The 22,936-nt window shown below is 45.5% G+C and overlaps 1 protein-coding gene across 2 annotated transcripts in view; it reads right to left on the reverse strand.

Annotated features, from left to right (window-relative positions):
- Nucleotides 1-4,595: 4,595 nt before the first annotated feature.
- The window catches only part of ALAS2 (5'-aminolevulinate synthase 2), a 42,914-nt gene continuing 24,573 nt past the window's right edge, over nt 4,596-22,936 (reverse strand). Inside the window, exons 9-12 of one of the 2 annotated variants that reach the window (XR_013274323.1) lie at nt 21,239-21,507; nt 10,703-10,865; nt 5,980-9,694; nt 4,596-5,883 (exon numbers count right to left, since the gene is read on the reverse strand). Coding sequence is in view for 1 of the 2 variants with exons in the window: in XM_077479516.1 (XP_077335642.1) it covers nt 9,531-9,694; nt 10,703-10,865; nt 21,239-21,507 (596 nt within the window). In the remaining variant the exon portion in view is untranslated. Of the gene's footprint in view, nt 9,695-10,702; nt 10,866-21,238; nt 21,508-22,936 lie in introns of both variants that reach the window. The other variant, XM_077479516.1, reaches the window with a different exon arrangement.

Raw genomic sequence — 22,936 nt, forward strand, 5'->3', positions numbered from 1 at the left:
CGGGTGGTTGGGGGTTCACTTATTGGCAGAGCGAGGGCAACTTAAAGCGAACCTTCAGTCATATTTTTCAACTTTCCATCTATTAAATCTTCTGCCCTTGTTGTTGTTTTAACTTTGGATAGTAAAACATATTTTTTTTCTGACAGTAAATACCTTTATTAGATAAGTGAAAAAAAGTGAGCTGCGCTAAAAAACCGAAACAAAAAAATTTCTAAACAGAAAAAATTAATCTAATCACAAAAATTCATCAATAATCGTGAGAAAAAAGGTTTTGTGACAAAAAAGATACAAATAATTGAATTATATAAGTGAATAATAACTTTTCATCATATGAGTGAAAAAAATTGTTTTTAAATCAGAATCAATAATAAAAATAGCATAAATTGTATACCCCTTATATATAGATCGCATACATTCGAGAAAATGAACCAACACACCAGCAAATTAATTATAGTGAATAAACAGAAAAGACTGGCAAAATATTATATATTGAATAATAGAATAGAAAAACGAAAATTGTCCAAAGAGTAGTGTTGATTCTTCCAAGGTGAAAATATGAAGTGGACACCCACAAATTTCTGTGTTAAAGAAAATCCAAACAATCCTCCACCAGTGAGAAGAGCGGCCGCTTACCAGAATTATAGATCTCAGTGTCAATGAGATCAACAAGGCAACAGCACAGAAGTTCTGGATGAACCGTCACAGGCGCCACACAACCTTTATCTCTGATACGAAGCCTCCAGACAAGGAACGAGGGTATCGTGGATCATATAAGAAATCAAAAAGGCACTCGCATAGCGTAAAACCACTTAGTTTAATAGAATTAAAATATAAAATATTACACTCACATGTGCATAGAAGAAAACGATCGTATAATAAGAAAAACGAGCCGGCCGGGACTCGTATGCCGCCCGCACTTCCTAGTTGGGCGTAGAACGCGGAGACGTCAGAACGCCTACCTCCCTACGTGCGTTTCGTCACGAACGGACGTGTTCACGGGATGCCTGGTAAATACCTTATACAGCCCCCTTCCTGTTTCTTGTCTGGTCCTTAGCCTAGGCTTATGACATGCACAGCTCTCTCTCACTCCTATGAGTTTGCCAGGAAGGGAGGGGGGTTAAGCCTTGAAGAGCTGCAGAGCTGAATGTGTGTGTCTGTATAAATCCAGGAAGTAAACAGGCAACGGCTTTAGCTGCCCACAGTTAAAATGGCTGCAACCAGACTAAGTGGTGGGAGATTTCTGCAGCATATTTGGCAAGTACAGAATCGCAGTATATAAAAAAATAATATGCAAAGTGGTTGGAGGGAAGCTTCAGAATGCTTTTTTTTTTTTTTTTATTATTATTACAGGTTATGTGAGGAGACTGCAGTTCCTCCTTAAGTGATTTGGTATCTGGTCACGGACCACAATAAACGATGGGGTTTTATCGCCCCAACACCACAAATGTAAACCAGTCCTTACAGTCCTGGGCCTATAAGGCTGCTTTCACACTGATGTGCTGCAGTTTACCTACACTGCAGGGGTACCTCACGCTATTTTTTTTTTTTTTTCATTGCTGCAATTCCTTTTTTTTTTTTCCTACATTTAGCTGACTAACAACCGATGAGTCATTGGTTGTTAAGGTCACAGCCGCCGGCTTCCCGGCCTGCTCCCTAACAGCCAGCTATTCTTCACACACAATTTGAATCGGTCAATAAATTTTTGACCAATGCAAATTTATATGGTTCTGAAAATTTACAATTTGTAAGAAAAAAAGAAACCCAGCAAAATGAAACCCATTTTTCTGTTTGGCACATGTTTAGCGACTTTGTAGAGCACAAACAAAACAATCACATTGCTTAAAGTCGCAATGGAAATCACACGATTTTTAAGCCGCACAAGTGTGAAGGGACTTCAGAGGCAACATTTTTATTTTGTGTTGGATAGAATGGAGAGGGATTAGAACATATGACAATTTTTTTTTTTTTTTTTTTGGGGAGGTCTGAGTCCCCATTAATGAGTTTCATGCTCGTTATTTTTCCTGTTTACCATTATCATTGAAAGTAAAATAAAATCCCAAATTTTAGATTGGCACCAGAAAAGTAATGGAGGTGAAATCTTCGAATGGGGACACTAGTTCTGGTGACCTGGGGGTCTTCAAGGAATTCCCTTAATTTGCAGGAATTTCCTCTCACTTCCTGTTTGTCTATGGGACAGGAAGTGAAGGGAAATATTCCCAATGAGACAAAGATGGCCAAAAAATTCAAATCTGAGGGGATATAACCCTGGCCTATAACTCTTTTTTGTAAAACACATATTTGTGGCCTCGCTGCACTGCGACTGCACTTTTTGTAGTTTAGTGCTAGGAGCACGCCGCACTGGAGTCTCGCTGAGAGCCCCGGGGCACCCATACTAACAGTTGGGACCCAGATCTCCCGATTCTGGTTTATGATTGCTGTGGTAGCCTCTGATTGGCTACTACCGTGACCAGTCACAGTAAAGCCCGCAACTGTCCCCCCCCCCCCTTTCTGTGAATGGAGAGATGGATACATTTGTCTTTCCATGCAGAAAAAAGTGTTTGTAATAAAATAAATACATTTAAAATAATATAAAAACATACATAGCTCTAGGTCAGGGACAGTATATTTTGAGCAGGATTTTTTATTTATTTTTAATTAGTGTCGGTGTGTTTTTAGGTAGGACAAAAAAAAATCCAAAAAGGAAAATGTGCACTATTGCTTCTGGGCTGTACTACGTGTAGAAACATCAAATAACACACAATATACAACTACATTTAAAAAAAAAAAAAATATATATATATATATATTTTACTATTTTGGGCCAGTTTTCCTTTGATAAAAAAAATCCAGTATAATCCACCTGGGCGTGCAAATTAGTTGTGATGATATGTCTCGGCTGCCTATGACTCTCCTCCTCATTGGCTGAGACAGCATGGCTTCATTGGCTTCCACTGCTGTCAATCAAAGTCAGTCAGCCAATATGAAGAGAAAGGGGTGGGGCCGGGCCACAGCGCCATGTCTGAAGGAACACAGGGAGCTGTGACTCGGCTCGGGTGCCACCATAGCAAGCTGCTTCCTGTGGAGACAAACATCTATCACTGCAGGGACACACAGGAAACACTTGTTTCCTATGTGTCCCATTCACACTGCAACACATGCTGCATTTTATCGCAGTGCATCGGCCCAAATTGCATTGCAATGTCAGGCAATGCAGTGTACGTTTTGTACACTTCAAATAATGCTAGTGCAAAACAAACAAAAAAAAGGGATGCTGTGATTCGCTGAATTGGGCACCACTCTGCCCCATCATCAGCCTGCAACACGAGTATGGGTATCCGCAGGTGTGCCCCCCGGACTCTGCAAGGGTCAGCCACTGCATAATTTTTTTTGAGCCTGCTGAGTGACTGCTGGCCGCTGCTCTCTGATCGTTCGTCTCTCCCACACCCCGATCATCTGATGCAATGGCTCGGCTCCAGCCTCCAGTCCCTGTGCATACTGTCAAATACAGATCTGGCTGGGCGCGGGGCCGCCCACTCATCAGGTGGGCTGGAGTGGTGTAGAAATGCTTATGGAGGAGTTGTTGCCTAGGCCTCAACACAGGAAATCCTTAAGTCAAATGGCATACCTTTTCAGCAGTGAAGAACCACGGGTAACAGCAGTTCCATTAGGAGGGACATAATATATATGGGAAAGTTGGAAATGGAACAGCTATGGAAAGATCATATCGTCTGTCCTGTATACAGCTATATACACCACCTTCCTTCCTGTATTCCTCTATCACCGACTGCAGATATAAATTATCTTTCCTGTATATATAGCTGTATACAGGACAGATGATGTATATCTGCAGTCATCATTGATGGAGGAAGGTGGGTGTATATAGGACAGATGATGTATATCTGCAGTCAGTGTTAATGGAGGAAGGTATCTATATATAGGAAGGAAGAGGTGTGTGTGTGTGTGTGTGTGTGTGTGTGTATGTGTGTGTGTGTGTGTGTGTATATATATATATATATATATATAATGTATATACCCGTCTTCCATCCTCTATATAGAGACCTTCCTCCATTGCTGACTGCAGATATACATCATCTGTCCTGTATACAGCTATATATACAGTACATCCACCTTCCTGTATATAATAATGCCATCCATCCCCTCTATATACACATACTGTACACACTCTGTACTGTACAGGCTGCATTTGACGGGCACAGTGAGGCTGCATATAATGGGCACATGCCTGTACTTTATGTGATAATGACTAAGCCCCTCCCCTTTATCACATTGAAAAAGGGGCAGAGCATTGGTGAACTTTAAAATGATCCCCCCCCCCCCGAAAAAAGTTCTGCGGACGCTGCTCTGAATTGCTCCGCCTTCTCGGCACAATCGCGACTTACAAGTTTGAATTTTCACTGTTCTGAAATGTTCTTCACGTGAGATGAACTTTTGTACCAGGCGCTCCTCAGTACACGTCTAAGAATACATCGGCTTGGAGCGAAAAAAAATTAAATAAAATCGTAAAGCAAATTCCTAACATTTCTCCCAAGTAAACGTGTTTGCAGCTGCAAAAATCCAAAAACAGCACGCCAAAATGTTTGCACCACTCTTTATTGTCAGTTTTTTCAAGTATGGACTTCTCATACACACCAAAAGCCTGGACACGGCTGAACAATGGCTATAGTTTGCGGGTTTTAGAGTCAGTTGTACTTTGTAAGGTTAATGGGGATCAGTTGTAAGTTAGGGGGAAACAAATTAACTCAAAGTGAACCTCTCTTTTTCACCATACTGGGCAAATTCACTTTACAGGAGGAATTTTAAAGTAGGCGTTCACCCTTAGACCCCTTTCACACCACACCGCTGATGGCGTCGGCGGTAAAACGCCGCTATTTTTAGCGGCGTTTTACCCCCCGCTAGTGGCCACGAAAGGGTTAAAACCGCCGGCAATACATCGCTGCCCCATTGATTTCAATGGGGAGTAGCGGTAAACACACCGCTCCTTCACCGCTCCAAAGAAGCTGCTGGCAGGACTTTTTTCTGACGTCCTGCCAGCGCACCGCTGTAGTGTGAAAGCCCTCTGGGCTTTCACACTGCACACAATGGTGCAGCTTCTTTAGGGCGGATTGCAGGTGCTATTTCTAATGCTATAGCGCCTACAAAACACCCTGGTGTGAAAGGGGTCTTATACTAAAATCTCTAAATCTACAGGCATCCACAATCTAAAGCCTCATACACACGATAGTACTTTGTACAAACTTTCCCTTGGATTTTTGTACAAAGGGCGTCGGCCCTGAACTTGCATTGCATACACACAGCAGGACTTTTTCAGCCAACTTTCACCAAATCATGTGGTTTTTCTGCTCTTTACTGCCACCTTTGGTCAACTTCTGTATTGTTGTCTGATCTTTTGCATTGGTTCTGAGCATGCCTGTTTGTACTTTGTACAAAAGTCCTATGGTTTTCTGTACACACGATCAGACTTTGCTCCATCTGACTTTTGTTGCCAGAAAGTTTGTCCGTTCGCACAGCCAACAAAAGTCCGATGAAAACCCAAAAAGTTTGTCCGATGGAGCGTACACGCGGTCGGATGTTGCTCCAAAACAGCTAATTTGCATGTTGTCAAAAAGTCTGATCGTGTGTATGGGCCTTAAGACTAACCCAGTGGTTCTCAAACCTGTCCTTAAGTACCCTCAACAGGCCATGTTTGTAGGTTTTCCTTTATCTTGCACAGGTGCTTTAAATCAGTCGATGGCTTGGTATTTTGGACAGCTATTTTATCTAAGGGAAATTCCCAAAAAGTGGCCTTGGGGGTACTTGAGGACAGGGTTGAGAACCACTGGACTAACCTATCTAGCCCTGTAAAGAAGAAATTGCTATACATACCTTTTCTTAACGCTCAGAATCCGTTCTCATAACTTCACATCATTGTGGCAATTTACCTCCCTTTTATTTATTTATTATTATTTTTTTTATACATACCTTTTCTGAAGCCGGTCCTGTTCCACTCTGAGCTGTCAGCTGCGGCTTTGCTCTGGAGGCATGTGCAGAGGAGGCAGCGACAACAGAAGCCTCATTGTAACTCTATGGGTGCCGTCACTTCCCAGGTGTTTCCCAGCCGTTGTCCGCTGTCTCCTGCACAGAACTTCCGCCGCTGGAGACCTGACCAGAGTGGCTTCAGAGAAGGTATGGATAGCGATTTCTTCTTCACAGAGCTAGATACACTATATTTCCAAAGGTATTGTGACGCCTCCCTTTACACACACACATGAACTTTTAATGGTATCCCAGTCTTGGGATTCAGTATTGAGTTGGCACACCCTTTGCAGCCATAACATCTTCAACTCTTCTGGGAAGGGTGTCCACAAGGTTTAGGAGTGCGTCTATGGGAATGTTTGACCATTCTTCCAGAAGCGCATTTGTAAGGTCAGGCGTTGATGTGGATGAGAAGGGCTGGCTCACAGTCTCTGCTCTAGTTAATCCCAAACGTGTTCTATCTAGTTGAGGTCAGTACTCTGTGCAGGCCAGTCATGTTCCTCCACCCCAAACGCTCTCATCCATGTCTTTATGGATCTTGCTTTGTGCACTGGTGTGCAGGCATGTTGTAACAGGAAGGGGCCATCCCCAAACTGTTCACACAAAGTTGGGAGCATGAAATTGTCCAAAATGTCTTATATACTGACGCCTTAAGAGTTCCCTTCATTGGAACAAAGAGGCCAAGCCCAACCCCTAAAAAACAACCCCACACCATAATCCCCCTCCACCAAATGATTTGGACCAGTGCACAAAGCAAGGTCCATAAAGACATGGAAGAGCGAGTTTGAGGTGGAGGAACTTGACTGGCCGGCACAAGTTCAGCCCACAATTATCCACCCAGCTCCTTGGCAAGCTTTGATTCAAAAATACACATTTAGTGAGCTGAGGGTTGCTGACAGGCCACCACAACTCAAATTTCAGTCAACTCCGCAGAAATCTGCCAAAATGTGAGCCATGTAAGGCCAGCTTTAGGCTTAATAGGGAGACAGTGCGGTTGTTTTTCTTAGACTGGAGAGTGCAAAATCTGGTTCAGTACACAGAAACCAATCCGCTTCCAGATTATTATTATTATTTTTTTTTTTTTGGCAAAGCTTAAATAAACAAGCTAAAGTAAGAAGCTGATTGGCTATCATGCAAAGCTGTACCAGATTTTGCATGCTCCAGTTTTAGTAAATCACTCCCAATGTCTCCTTGCCCATGCAGAACAAAGTGAGACTGGACAGAGTACCTCACCCTTCCTCTGCATGGTGCTCCTTCACAGCCAACGACAATTGGAGAAGCCTGTGGCAGCGCTTAATGAATGGTGTCGATATCCAGGTGGATCACTACCAGCCAATAGTTGGGCCCAAGCACTATCACATAAACATCACTTCATCACTCCCCCCTGGATATCGACACAAGTCTTTAGGTTCTGGAGCAGGAAGGAGCACTGGTAGAGGGTGTATAAATTATAGGGGTCAGATTGGCGAGGGGACTGTGTCTCTCTAAGGCTGGTTTCACACGGGCAGTCAGATAAGGTCCACCTGTAAGTTTTTTTTCAGGTGGAGGTGATCGGACCAGCCATTGCTCTCTATGGAGCATCAGATGGCAGCGGACATGTGTCCTGACCTCAACCTGATGTTACACCCTTGAGATCAATTCGAGCGGAGACTGTGAGCCAGGCCCTCTCGTCCAACATCAGTGCCTTACCTCACAAACACACTTCTGGTAGAATGGTCAAACATTCCCATAGACCCACTCCTAAACCCTGTGGACAGCCTTGCCAGAAGAGTTGAAGCTGTTGCAGCTGCAAAGGGTGGTCCAACCCAATATTGAACCCTATGGACTAAGGCTGGATTCACACCTATGCAGTTTTAGTGCTTTTTTGCATTTTGCAGATTTGCACTACAGAACGTGTTCCATAGGAATCCATGTTAGATGGACTGTAGTGCAAAATGCAAAAAGCACAAAAAATGCATAGATGTGCATCAGGCCTAAGACTGGGATGCCATTAAAGTTCATGTGTGCGTGTAAAGGGAGGCGTCCCAATACTAGTGTAGGTTAGTCTTAGATTGTGGATGCATGTAGAGATGTTAGCATTAGAGTGAACTTCCACTTTAAGCAGCATGTACTTTCCTTCTGATGCTCTTGCACTCCATCAAACCACCAACCCGGAATTTCTAGGTAAGGGAGAACGAGACAATTCCCTCTGCCATCCCACAATGCAGTGCCCGGCACTTGAGGAGTCAATTGCTTGTCATGTGAAGGAGGGCATGGCCATTGCTTAGTAAGTCAAATCTTAAGTGGCATATGAGTGCAGAGAAGATAAGTACACATACTGTATTAAAGTGTATCTAAACCCAAGAACATAAATGCAATATATTGCAGCTTACCCATCCTTAGATGTGGTGGCTGCATTTGTTTCCTTTTCTTAGGCTTTTTCCCTTTATATTTTTTATCTAATGATCCTGCAAATAACACACTTCCTGTCCTAGAGTGACTACTCTCTCTCTGCATGCTATGCAGGACAATATTGTCACCCTAACACAGGAAAGTATTAGGACTACAGAATACCCCCCCCCCCCCCCCCCGAGTTATAAACTCTTTGTAATCATATGTTTATGTTTTGTCCAGCATGGGCCAAGTACGGATTCACTTTAAGTTCATTCTCTTTTCACTGTAATAATCTCAGTGGCAATAGGCAGAATATAATTGTTAGTTGTAGATGGTATAGCACAAAGCTAAATTTAATTTGTATAAGCATCAAGTGCAGTTAATACATGGGGTGTACTTAAAAAAAATAGAAAAAAAAATTCAGAGCTATTCAACCTGTAAAACAGCATGTGCGTTCGTTGTGTGTGAATAGAGGTAATATTGAATGTTTAGGCTTTTTTTTTTCTTCTGGTCGAGTGGTATTCAGTCAAATAATAGAGTGGTTTGGGGAAATACTGCATTATGGCCACTACAAGGAGTTGACAAAGTAAACAAGTATTTATTTCCTTGGCTCCACCTAGTGGCCCCAATGAGGTATTTTCCTAAATTGCTGTATGAATGAATGAATAATCATCCTGGAGGAAAATAAATAACATTCAATTTTGCCCCTATTTGCACAACACGAATGTACATGCAGTTTTAATAGGATGAATAGCTCCACAGATGTTATATAAATACAGCCCTACATACTCTTGTACATTGCAGGCAAGAAAGAAGGGGTGGGGCTTCAGCAGCTATGCGGTAATTGGTGCTCAGGAGGTTCCTGGTCACCATTCAAGGAAGCGTGATAATAAGCCTGTGTTGCCAATAGCAGCCAATCAGATTCTAGCTGTCCTTGCTTTAATTGCAAATTACAAAGTGCCAGGTAGAAACTAGCAGACCACACGTTTTTCTTTTGGATCATTTTTATACGCGAGGCCTGCTGTGTGCTATCAGAATGATTATTGGAGGTATCAAAGATTTATGGGTGGAGTTGCTTCATGAAGACCGCTGGTCTTGGTGTGGTGAGCCTCAGAACGTGGTGGTTAGGCGTACATGGTGATGTATTTTGGCTCCATGTTTCCAAAGTAGGTACGCTCCCACTCGCTCATTAGATCAAAGTGCAGGGGCCGGTGGCAGAAGTTGCACTCTGCAGCAGATGGTGATTTCAAGGGCATCCCGACTTCCTTCCATGTGTGTACCAGGCTCTCTGTGAAACAGAAAGATGCAATTGTATTAAAGTCCTCCCAGTTGCGATGAAGCCACCAGAAAATATCCCAAGGGGTCTATTTGTTAAATGTTTGAACAGCCACAACGAAAAATTGCCATATTGTATCTAATATGATTTCCTAAGATTGTAATCGCCATCTAGTGGCCACAATGCAATATTTTCCTGACCTATACCAATCAGGAAAATGCTGAATTCTGCGTTTTTGATGCTTTGGTGATTTTGAAGCTTGGAAAATCCCTTGTGTGTGTTGATCTTCTATCGGCTTTAAAGGGCCCAGTAGAACCCCCGTCTCAGTAGTACCCCTCTTAGGAGATCCCTAGCTCATTAGTACTTCCAATCCAACAGATGCCCCTGCTCAGTAACTACCTCCAGCTCTGCTGATGTCCCACTCAGTAGTACCCCCCGCTTTGCTGATCCCCCTGCTCAGTAGTAACCCCCAGCTCTGCTGATTCTCCTCTCTCTCTCCGGTCCCCGCAAACCTCCCGCTATATTGCTCCCATGCTGCTCACCACGTGTGGCTTCTGCTAGTTTCTCCTGATCTGGACCCCCAGCTCTGTTGATCCTCCGGCGCACAGTCCTATCTCTCCGGTCCCCACGCACCTTCCACTATAGCGTTCCCATGTTGCACACCATGTGTGCTGTCTGCTAGTTGCTCCGCTTAAGCCCGGACCCTGTTCACCCAGGTGCTGTTGGCGAGCGTTGTCACAGACTTCTATGGAGGCTTTGGAGATGCTTTGAAGCACCAAGAAAATTACACAGGGTATAATTTATAAAGCAAAGCAAATGCAACAGGATTGTAAGGTAACCATTTTATTTAGTGAGGGGTGCTCTGATTGGGATTTAGAGTGCTTTAAAAAAGTGTGTTCAATGCCACATTTTGAAGCAAGCCTAAATCAGCCCAGGATCCATCCTGACCCAACTATTGATTATGACTAATGTTCGATGCATTATGGAAGCGTCTATAATCTCCTATAGAATATTCCTTACCTACAAAGTAGCTCATCATGGCAGGAGTGTGGTGAGGGGAGGGAGCCAGCCTGAGCAATTCTTCTCCACGGGGAACGGTTGGGTAGTTGATGGCTTGGACGTAGATGTTGTTCTCAGACAGAAGTATGTCACAGATCCTGGTGTTCATGGCGGCATTACCAACCTGTCATGCAGGACAAAGTAAGAGAAGTGGAAACACTGCCCCATAGTCTAAATTACTTGAGTGATCATCCAGCATACGTTATTCTGTCTAAATTGTATCTGTCAACCTCAGTTGAGACCACAATGGTGTGATAGTTTATCAGAACAAAGGGCAGCTAGGTCTGGTACAGATGCCTCCATCCTAAATACCGTATATACTCGAGTATAGGCCGACCCGAATATAAGCCGAGGCCCCCAATTTACCCCCAAAAAAACTGGCAAACTTATTGACTCGTGTATAAGCCGAGGGTGAGACATGCCTGTCCATCCCTGTGTGTGTGTCCGTCCATCCCTGTGTGTCCGTCCATCCCTGTGTGTCCGTCCATCCATCCCTGTGTGTGTGTGTGTCCATCCATCCATCCATCCCTGTGTGTGTGTGTCTCCATCCATCCATCCATCCATCCCTGTGTGTGTGTGTCTCCATCCATCCATCCATCCATCCATCCCTGTGTGTGTGTGTCTCCATCCATCCATCCATCCCTGTGTGTGTGTGTCTCCATCCATCCATCCATCCATCCCTGTGTGTGTGTGTCTCCATCCGTGTGTGTGTGTGTGTGTGTGTGTGTGTGTGTGTGTGTCCAGCCTACCTGTGTCCCGAGCCTTTGTCCCGAGCCTCCGTCCCGTGTCGTGCCTTGCCTTCGTCCCGTCCCGTCCCGTCCCGTCCCGTCCTGTCCCGTGCCTTGCCTTGCCTCCGTCCCGTGCCCTCTTCGTCGGCGGCCATTGTAAAATTCAAAAGCCGCGCCTCCTCCTTCGCCTGTGATAGGCGGAACACTGAATTTCCCAGCAGCCTGTGTTCCGCCTATCACGGACGTCGTATCATCCTCGTCCGTAGTACGAGGATGAGAAGATGCCCGTGATAGGCGGAACACAGGCTGCTGGGAAATTCAGTGTTCCGCCTATCACAGGCGAAGGCGGAGCCGGAGGCGCGGCTTTTGAATCATAGAATGGCCGCTGTCTGTCTGCTCGACACGCTGATCGAGCGGGCAGACAGCGATGACTCGAGTATAAGCCGAGGGGGGCACTTTCAGCCTCAAAAAAGAGGCTGAAAATCTCGGCTTATACTCGAGTATATACGGTACTTGCAAAGAAGCAAGAAATAAAACAATTTCCCATGGGGCATTTTTCTGAAATTTAGACAAATTTTTAGTACAAATACCATAAAAGCAGATTCTTATACCGTGTTACATAGAAAAAGGTTAAAAACAAAGCAATGCACCAAATCTAATTCTTACAATTTTCATATTTCATATAGATTATACACTCTTCTTCAAAGCAGAGAAGGTTTGTGTAATGAACAAACCTAAGAAACATCTCAATGCATTTCGTGGAACACCGTTCACCTCATCAGGAGTTTGTTGTTTCTGACAAGGTGTAGATGATTATGATGGTAGCCAAAACTTTTAATCAATCTGTAATCTGAAAACAATTCGGAGATTAACAAATGAAGAGTCTGTGCTAGGGGGGGGGGGGGGGGGAGAGGAGACAGGGGGCAGGCTAAGATTCACTGCAAGTGGTGGAGATCATTGGGCAGGTGTGGCTAACCCACAAGATCAAACCAAACTCAGAAATCTATGGTGACCCCCAATACTGGACCAAAGGTGATGTGAGAAAAAACAATGAAATAGTGCAAAATGAGGCCAAAAAAAACGCTACTGTTGCACCATTTCACTGATTGTTTGATATCACCTTTGGTAGTCGCCATGGATTTCTAAGTTTGGTTCAATTTGATGCATTGGCCACACCTTAAAAAGGGGTGTGGGGCCTCTGAAACACATTGTACATGCCCCCTGACATCCTCTGGTGCTCCTTGGTGAGCCAGGTTCCTTGAGGAAGGCCTGAGGACACCGCCACTGGCTTTTTACATGTGTATGACGGCCGTCTGACTCCGTGTGATCCAGCTTCATGCACACTAATTCCCTCCATGTCCAAGCAGCACTTCTTTAACCTTGATGTAAGTGGATAATTTGTTTTAGTGATACTATGTTTTGGTCATTTCTGACATTTGGCTACCTTGTGTTTTCCATATGCTTCTGAGGATCCTTTGCAGATCTAATGTGCCATAGTTGCGAAACTCCCTGACTGGTTCATATATCCCTGATTAGAGGTCGACCGATATATCGGCCGATATTTGCCGTTTTTTAAATAATCGGCATCGGCCGATTGTGTTGATAAAAAGCCGATTCTACAGCGGGACTTTGAAATGACTTCTGTAAGAAGTCAGTGTGAGTTGCTGAGTCGTCATAGCAACCCTTTCCTCCTCTCTGGGCAGACTGCCAAGAAAAGAACTAAATGATACAATGTTTATACTTCTGAATGAATGAAGTCATCTCTGTGTGTAGAAGTTCTCAGTTTAACCATTTAAAGACTAAATCTTTTCTGACACTTGTTGCTTACAAGTAAAAATCCTGTATTTTCTGCCAGAAAATCACTTAGACCCCCCAAAAATTATATATATTTTTTTAGCAGAGATCCTAGGGAATAAAATAGCGGTTGTTGCAATATTTTATGTCACACGGCATTTGCACAGAGGTCTTTCAAATGCATTTTTTTGGGAATAAAATACACCATTTAAAAAATAAAAATAAAATAAAAACAGTAAAGTTAGCCCTTTTTTTTTTTTTTTGTCCAAAAGTTTTGACTACCCGTTTTTATTTAATAGGTTTTTTTTTTTTTTTTTTAATCTAGATCATACATACAAGTAAACTGATTGGAGGTTTGTTTTGTTTAATAAATGTTTAAAGCGGGAGTCCGCGTTTTTTTTTTTTTTTTTTTTTTTTTTTTTTTTAATAAAGCCAGCAGCTACAAATACTGCAGCTGCTGACTTTTAAAATATTTAAAATAGTGACACTTACCTGTCCAGCGCGCCCGCGATGTCGGCACCCGAAGCCGATCTCTAGATCGACACTCGAGTGCTGCCGCCGCCATCTTGGGTATGGGAATCAGGAAATGGAGCCTTTCGGCTTCATTTCCCGGTTCCCTACTGCGCATGCGCGAGCCGCGCTGCGCAATGAGGACGGTCCCTGCTGCCTCTGGGATCTGTGTGTTTCCCAGCAGGCAGCGGGGCACTTGCGGAAGGGGGCGTAATGTACGCCCCTTTCCGCAGAGAGCTAGCCCGGAAGTGGGTGCAGTTACCTGGATTATCCAGGTAACTGCACCCCCCTCCCCCCTGAAAGGTGCCAATTGTGGCGCCGGAGGGGGGGAGGAATCCGATGAGCGGAAGGTCCATTTTAGGGTGGACCTCCGCTTTAAGTGTAAGAAATTTTCTGTATCACTTATGAAGGCTGCTTTCACACTGGAGCGGGCAGACGTTGATGGTAAAACGCAAGTTTTAGCGGCTCTTTACCATCATTTTAGCGGTGCTATTTGGCTGCTAGTGGGGCACATATAACCCAGCTAGCGGCCAAGGAAGAGGTTAAATGCGCCCATGAAGCACCACTGCCAAATCGCATTGCATGCGCTTCGGCAGTGGTGCCCATTCATATCAATGGGCAGGAGTGGTGGAGAAGCGGTATACACCACTCCAAACGTGCTGCTTGCAGGACTTTTTTTTTTTAAGATCCTGCCAGCGCATCGCCTCAATGTGAAAGCACTCTGTCTTTCACACAGACTGCAGGGGAGCCATTTTGCAGGCACTTTACAGGCACTATTTTTAGCCCAAAAGCGCCTTAAAAAACGCCCCAGTGGGAAAGGTGTGTTAGATCAAGGGGGATTAAAAAAAAATAAATAAAATCGGCCTAACATATCGGCCCAAAAAAATCGGCATCATATATCGGCCACCATGATTTCTAAATATCAATATCAGCATCGGCATCGGCCAGAGAAAAACCCATATCGGTCGACCTCTATCCCTGATCTTCAACCTGACCTAGCTCGTACCACAGGTGGTTGACTATTTGATCCTGAGCCATCACCATGTCACCTTACCAGTTTGGATCATCATCTCATGGAACCAATACCTTTTGGATCTTATTAATTTCCATGTGGATTTAATTTCATATTGGCATGAACAAATTTTTGGACTGAGAGACTGTGTTCATTTATTTAAACTCTTAGGCCGCGTACACACGCGCGGACTGTTTGCCCAACCTTGTTCGTCAAACAGTTTCGGCAAACAGTCCGCTCAAAATTTGCATGAGCGGACTTGCCCACACACGAGCGGACTGTTTCAGCGAACTGTTTGCCAAACAGTTCGCTCAACTTTTGAAATGAACGGACTCGCCCACGTAAGGAGGAGGCAAATCCGCCCATTTCGAGCGCGTGTACAGGTAGGCGGGGCCCGCGAAGGAGACGTCGCGGGCTCCGCCGCCTGGAATGGGCTTAAAGGGGAACCCCAACGCCGAAAAAAATCGGCGTGGGGGTTCCCCCAAAGTCCACACCAGACCCTTGTCCGAGCACGCTACCCGGCCGGCCAGGAAAGGGGGGCGAGCGAGCGCGGCCCCCCCTCCTGAGCCATACCAGGCCGCGTGCCCTCAACATGGGGGGGGTGCCTTGGGGAAGGGGGGCCGCGCGCCCCCCCCCACCCCAAAGCACCTTGTCCCCATGTTGATGAGGACAAGGGCCTCTTCCCGACAACCCTGGCCGTTGGTTGTCGGGGTCTGCGGGCGGGGGGCTTATCGGAATCCGGGAGCCCCCTTTAAGAAGGGGGCCCCCGGATACCGGCCCCCCACCCTATGTGAATGAGTATGGGGTACAATGTACCCCTACCCATTCACCTGTGAAATAAAGTACAAAAAAAAACACAACACAGGGAAAAAATATTTTATTGCACAGCTCCGGGGGTCTTCCGTCTTCGGGGGTCTTCTCGCCGGACTCCTCCGCTATCTGTGTGTAGCTCTTTTACTAGCGGAGGAGTCCGGCTTTCTTCCTCCCCGCCGCCGGCCTCTTCTCCCGACTTCGGGGGTCTTGTCCCCCTCTTCGGTTCTTCTGCCGGGCCACCGCGCCTTCTTGTAGCTCTTTTGCAGGCGGTGGCCCGGTCTTCTGTCGCCGCTGCCTTCCGTTCTTCTGTCGCCGCCTTCGGTTCTTCTGCCGGGCCACCGCGCCTTCTTGTAGCTCTTTTACAGGCGGTGGCCCGGTCTTCTGTCGCCGCTGTCGTCGTCGCCGCCGCCGCCTTCCGTTCTTCTTCTTCTTCTTCTTCTTCTCCTGGAGATGTTGACTCGACGAGCTCTCCGGCCGGAATGCCAGGGACACGCTCCGCTGCCACTTATATAGTGACAATGGGGCGGTGTCACATGGTATATGTCACATGGGTTGGTCACATGGTGACCCCGCCCCTTACGATGTCATAGTCCCCATGTGACATCAACCCATGTGACCAACCCATGTGACATATACCATGTGACACCGCCCCATTGTCACTATATAAGTGACCGCACAGCGCGGCTCTGGCATTCCGGCCGGAGAGCTCGTCGAGTCAACATCTCCAGGAGAAGAAGAAGAAGAAGAAGAACAAGAACGGAAGGCGGCGGTGGCGGCGACGACAGCGGCGACAGAAGACCGGGCCACCGCCTGTAAAAGAGCTACAAGAAGGCGCGGTGGCCCGGCAGAAGAACCGAAGGCGGCGACAGAAGAACGGAAGGCAGCGGCGACAGAAGACCGGGCCACCGCCTGCAAAAGAGCTACAAGAAGGCGCGGTGGCCCGGCAGAAGAACCGAAGAGGGGGACAAGACCCCCGAAGTCGGGAGAAGAGGCCGGCGGCGGGGAGGAAGAAAGCCGGGCTCCTCCGCTAGTAAAAGAGCTACACACAGATAGCGGAGGAGTCCGGCGAGAAGACCCCCGAAGACGGAAGACCCCCGGAGCTGTGCAATAAAATATTTTTTCCCTGTGTTGTGTTTTTTTTGTACTTTATTTCACAGGTGAATGGGTAGGGGTACATTGTACCCCATACTCATTCACATAGGGTGGGGGGGCCGGTATCCGGGGGCCCCCTTCTTAAAGGGGGCTCCCGGATTCCGATAAGCCCCCCGCCCGCAGACCCCGACAACCAACGGCCAGGGTTGTCGGGAAGAGGCCCTTGTCCTCATCAACATGGGGACAAGGTGCTTTGGGGTGGGGGGGCCGCCCCCATGTTGAGGGCACGCGGCCTGGTACGGCTCAGGAGGGGGGGCCGCGCTCGCTCGCCCCCCTTTCCTGGCCGGCCGGGTAGCGTGCTCGGACAAGGGTCTGGTGTGGACTTTGGGGGAACCCCCACGCCGATTTTTTTCGGCGTTGGGGTTCCCCTTTAAGCCCATTCCAGGCGGCGGAGCCCGCGACGTCTCCTTCGCGGGCCCCGCCTACCTGTACACGCGCTCGAAATGGGCGGACTTTCCGAGCGGGAACAGTTTGCTCATTTCGAAAGTAGCCTACACACGGGCGGACTGTTCGCTCAAACACAGTTTCAGCGGACAGTTTTTCGGAATTTCCGAAAGACTGTCCGTCCAACTGTCCGCTGAAACTGTCCGCTGAAAGCCCACACACGGGCGGACTGTCCGCCCAAACACTGTTCAGCGGACAAGGTTGGGCGAACAGTCCGCCCGTGTGTACGCGGCCTTAGGCTGTCCCTTGTCTACTCCACACTTGGGACAGACTCTCCATTTGTTGGCTGATCTTATTGTTCCGAATGCAGGTCAGAAACCTCAAATTCATGTGAAATGAACAGTGAGATGTATGATGTTTCTTATGTTTGTTTGTTAATCTTTACACAAACCTTGTGAGCTTTGAAGAAAAAAGTGTACATTCTATATCAATGTGAAAATTGTAAAAAAAAATTATGTTTGGTGCATTCTTTTTTGTTTTTTCATATTGTTTTTTGTAATAAAGTAAAAGAATCTGCTTTAATTATATTTGTACTTGACTAACCTGCATAAAAATTCCCTTGGGCAATTTTTTTTTTTATTTCTTTACTTTCGTGAAGGTTTATTAGAGCAGCCAACTAGGACACTTTCATTGAAGCTTGCCATCTCCAAGTAGAATTTCATTCATATGGAAACTTGTTCATCAGAGCTTTACATCTTTGAGTCAACTAATATAGTTCATAAACCCTTAAAACATTTTGTAGACCTGCTACTTGAGTGGAATCCCAGCCGTAAGTTTTTTTTGTTTTTTTTTGTACCTAGAACATTAAAATATGTACAATTTTTCCTGAATGAAGACCAGGTTCACAGTTAAAATTTAATTCAATAAAAAAATTTCATCCCGCGGTTTTGAATTTACTCATTTGTGGGGTCAAAATCGATCTTCAATTGGTGTCAAACCATTGGAAAATGAAATTAGCATTCTGAAAACGAAAATTTTTGAATGAAGTTCTACTAGCATATAGCCAGCTGTAGACTAGGGTGGGGTATTTAAATGTCTGTTGGTGAGCACTGATTAACACGCATGTACAAAGGAGCACTTGGGGCAGATATCAGAAAAAGATTAACACCTTGCAGGCCATGTGTGTGAGCGGTGATAAAATCCGCCTACAGTGGCTCAAATAGTTTTATCTCTCGAAAGAAAACTTGTACTGCTGTAGGATTGGCTGTTCAAGTGATCATCAAAATACACATTGAGATTTTATCAAGCAGTGTCTATTACTACTGTTCTGTTTGGGTTTTTGTCAATTCAAAGTGTACAGTTGTATTGTTTGGGTTTAACATGCTTTTATTCTTCTATACAAGTTCAGCCCACAATTATCCACCCAGCTCCTTGGCAAGCGTTGATTCAGAAATCCACTTTTGGTGAGCTGAGGGTTGCTGACAGGCCACCACAACTCAAATTTCAGTCAACTCCGCAGGAATCTGACAAAATGTGAGCCATGTAAGGCTAGCTTTAGGCTTAATAGGGAGGTTAAAGAGGAGGGCCGTTTAAAAAAAAAAAAAAAAAAAAAAAAAAAAGTCAGCAGCTGCAAACACTGCAGCTGCTGACTTAATAAACACACTTACCTGTCCAGGGCACCCGCGATGTCGGCCGCCCGAGGCTGACCCGTCCCTCGGCTCTCGGGTCCCGGCGCCGCCATTCCCTCTAAGGGAAACAGGCAGTGGAGCCTTATGGCTTCACTGCCCGTTTCCTACTGCACATGCGCGAGTCCCGCAGCACTTTCTGAATGGGACGCGCTGTGTTCTGGAACACACAGTTCCCAGAACACAGCGCGACCCATTACCCAGAAGACGCCGCGACGAGGAGAGAAGACAGAAGATCTCCGCGGAGGAGGAAGAGGAAGATTAGGATTATGTGCCTAGCAACAGTCATTCATTTTTTATTTTTTTTTTGATTTTTTTGTCATTTTTAATATTTCTTTGTTTTCAGGGTGGCCCTCCACTTTAATGAGACAGTGCGGTTGTTTTTCTAAGACTGGAGAGTGCAAAATCTGGTTCAGTTGTACATAGAAACCAATCCGCTTCCAGATTATTATTATTATTATTTTTTTTTGGCAAAGCTTAAATAAACAAGCTAAAGTAAGAAGCTGATTGGCTATCATGCAAAGCTGTACCAGATTTTGCATGCTCCGGTTTTAGTAAATCACTCCCAATGTCTCCTTGCCATGCAGAACAAAGTGAGACTGGACAGAGTGCCTCGCCCTTCCTCTGCATGGTGCTCCTTCACAGCCAACGACAATTGGAGAAGCCTGTGGCAGCGCTTAATGAATGGTGTCGATATCCAGGTGGATCACTACCAGCCAATAGTTGGGCCCAAGCACTATCACATAAACATGACTTCATCACTCCCCCCTGGATATCGGCACAAGTCTTTAGGTTCTGGAGCAGGAAGGAGCACTAGTAGAGGGTGTATAAATTATAGGGGTCAGATTGGCGAGGGGACTGTGTCTCTCTAAGGCTGGTTTCACATGGGCAGTCACATAAGGTCCACCTGTAAGTTTTTTTTTCAGGTGGAGGTGATCGGACCAGCCATTGCTCTCTATGGAGCGTCAGATGGCAGCGGACGTGTCCAGCGAGTTGGATGACAGGTAGATAGAAACAGGCGGTCTGTTTCCTTTCCAACCACCCCATAGAGAACAGTGTGGCTGTTTTGGATAGAGTGGAGAGGAATTAAAACAATGGTTAGGTTTTTACTTCTGTCTGTGCCCCCCCCCCCCTCCCCCACCCTCTGTATTCGTCCTGTTTACCATTATTGAAATTAAAGAAAACCCCAAATTGAGGGTTGTCCCAAGAAAGTAATGTAGGGAAAATCATTCAATGGGGACACATGTTCTGGTGACCTGGGGGGGGGGGGGGGGGCTAAGGGATTGCAGGGATTTCCTCTCACTTCCTGTTTGGTACCGAAATCCAAATATAAAAGCTCTGTCTCTTTATGACCCCTATAAGGTTTTTCTTGCTGCTTTCCTCCCTTTGTGGAGATTTCCCTTTGGTTCCTTGCCTAGAGACACAGCAGGAAGTAAGAGAGGACCTCCCAAAAGTGAGGGGAAAGCCCCTTTTTAGATTAGCTTGTAGGGGTGGTGCAGCAGCAATAATTCACACAGGCAGATGCAATAGAAGAGTTGTATTAAAGTAATACGTCACTAAAAACAAACACGTTGGGAAAGTTACCCAGCTGAGTGCACTCGCAGTTTCCAGCAATGTGAAAGAAACATATTTCAGCTGGACTGACAGCGTCTTTTGAGAGGAGACAGAATGTGGTCTGGCCATCTAACTAAACCTAATCAGGAAGGTCTCCAGAAGAGTTGTGACCCTTGCTTTCTCTCCTCATCAGGAACCTTTCCCTAATGATAGTACTGTCCCTAACAGAAAGGGTACCTTTCCCCACTCTGCTACTTGCAAAATACTGGGAGCCAGGGCCTTAAATAGGATCTGCCTGGCCCAATGGCTGCTCGAGTCACATGGGGCAGCAGCATCTAATTGGCTTACTTCCCCGATGACCCAGCAAACAGTAGAGGAACCATACTCCTGACTTCCTGTCCAGCTGCAGTGCTGCTGTGGAATAGCACCACCTGCAGGGAAGGAAGTAGACTGCATCTGCCTACAAGCTAATTTAATTATTACCAGAACAGGTCTCCCAGAGAGAAGATTCTACCTCACCTCCAGTTTCTGTATCAACAAAAGAAAAGTTAGATTTCTCATCGCTTTTAATGCTAAGGGCAGTGGTCACCAGGATCAATAGGTAAAGGTAGGGTAGACTCCTGGGGAGGAGTACAGACATATGCGGTGCTGTTTTCTTGGCTGCATTTGACTTTTTATTTGATTCTCATGGCCATATACAAAAGCTTAATGACGTTATAAGGAACCCAGCTCCTTAGAACAGGAGTTAACACCCCAACATGCAAAACCAAGTTCCTAATTTCTGCATACTTTGGCATATAACCTATACATAGGGTGCCCTTGACTAAGACACACAAAAGTATTGCAAGCAGTGATATCAACTCACCCGTATGGGTATGATGTGGCTCGGGCAGTTTATGACAGGCAGCCCAGCATCCATTAGAAGTTGGCGCATGTGCTTGACGTTTCGCTGGTGGGCACGTCGGAGAGCTTGCCCCTCTTCACTCTTTAAGACACGCACAGACTCCAAAGCTCCGGCCAGCACCATGGGAGGGAGGGAGGTCGTGAAAATGAATCCAGCAGCATAAGAACGCACTGTGTCTATGAGTGCAGCGCTGCTTGCTACATAGCCACCAACACAGCCAAAGGCCTTTCCTGATAGAGCAAAGAATGGAGAATTTAATAGCGCATGTTTCGAGTGACTAGACAAAATCACTGCCCATAGAAGTATTTGAATATTCTTTATCTCTCCATAAAGTAACATATAAGGGTCACCTACAAGTCACTCTATTTATAAGCAGCAATGAAACTTGAACCCCCATTGCACCTTTCAAGCACATCCAAAAAACACCTTGGGATCTATTTTTTATTTTTATGTACTGTGCGAATCCCTCAAGCATTTATACATCAATCACGTATAATCACCATAATGTGTTCAATATGTTTATTTGCTATGATCGTCAGCTCCACCTAGAGGGCTTAATGCAGTATTTAACTGAAATATCGCAATCGGGGAAATACAATATTATGGCCACTAGATGGCACTGCTAATCATTTTAAATAAACACATTAGATACATTTATGATAGCTGTGTGAATGCTTAAAGCATATGCACAGAAAATGTATATATATATTATATATATATATATATATATATATATATATATATATCTCCCTATGTGTTTTGGGTGGCTAGGTTGACTCTTCTACCCATATAAGTATTTTAAAGTAGAACTGTATGCAAACCTTTTCTTTTTTTTTGGACAGAAGAGCTGCGGATGATGGAGGCACGTAAACAGACCACAGTGTCAGGGCTCAGCAGCCATGATGAACCGTGGTCAGTTTACGGGGGGGGGGGGGGGGGGCAGAACCAGGCAGGATCAGCCAAGTATTTTAGGTGATACAGGGTGCCAAATGACAATGTGCTGTATAACATGCTTTAAAGGAGCAGGATCCAGCCTCTCTGTTTCTCTCTGCACAGTTTAGTGATAATACAAGACAGTGCAGCTCTATAAAGAGTAGTAGAAGTCTTCATTTATCATAAATGGGCTTTATTTTTTTACCCCAGTAAATGTCAGGCATAGTATATAGAGGTATATGGTGGCCAGTGCTCAGCACAGCTGATTTGGGTCCTGCTTGCATGAACACACCCAGTCTGCACTGACGACTCCGATAAGGCCCTGGACGCAGATATCTGCCACACCCAGAGGCTGTGCTACATGGCAACCAACACACGTCAGAGCACATTTTCAGCTACTGCTGAGCATAGATTATTAGTATTTTTAAAAAGATGGTTTAGCAATGCCAGCCCCACTAGATAAGGGCTCTTTCGCACAGGTGCCAGTCTCCACCGCCCTCTGAGAAGCAGTCAGTGATGGATTGCTCTTTGTAGGGCAGTAAGAAAGTATTAACCCCCAATATTGTACTAAGACTTTATAGGCAACTGGAAAACCAAAAATTGTATTTGCATAAAAAAACACTTCTGCCCTTTCTGCTGTGACACCCTGTTTTGTTCAGCCTGACACCAACTACTAGATGCTTGTTTTTTTTTGTCAAGCTCGGCTGGGTGACCTTTGCAAGGATC

This window comes from Lithobates pipiens, unplaced genomic scaffold (assembly GCF_037356315.1).
Source record: "Lithobates pipiens isolate NorthernLeopardFrog02 unplaced genomic scaffold, aLitPip1_a1.2 Scaffold_1, whole genome shotgun sequence".
NCBI lineage: Eukaryota > Metazoa > Chordata > Amphibia > Anura > Ranidae > Lithobates > Lithobates pipiens.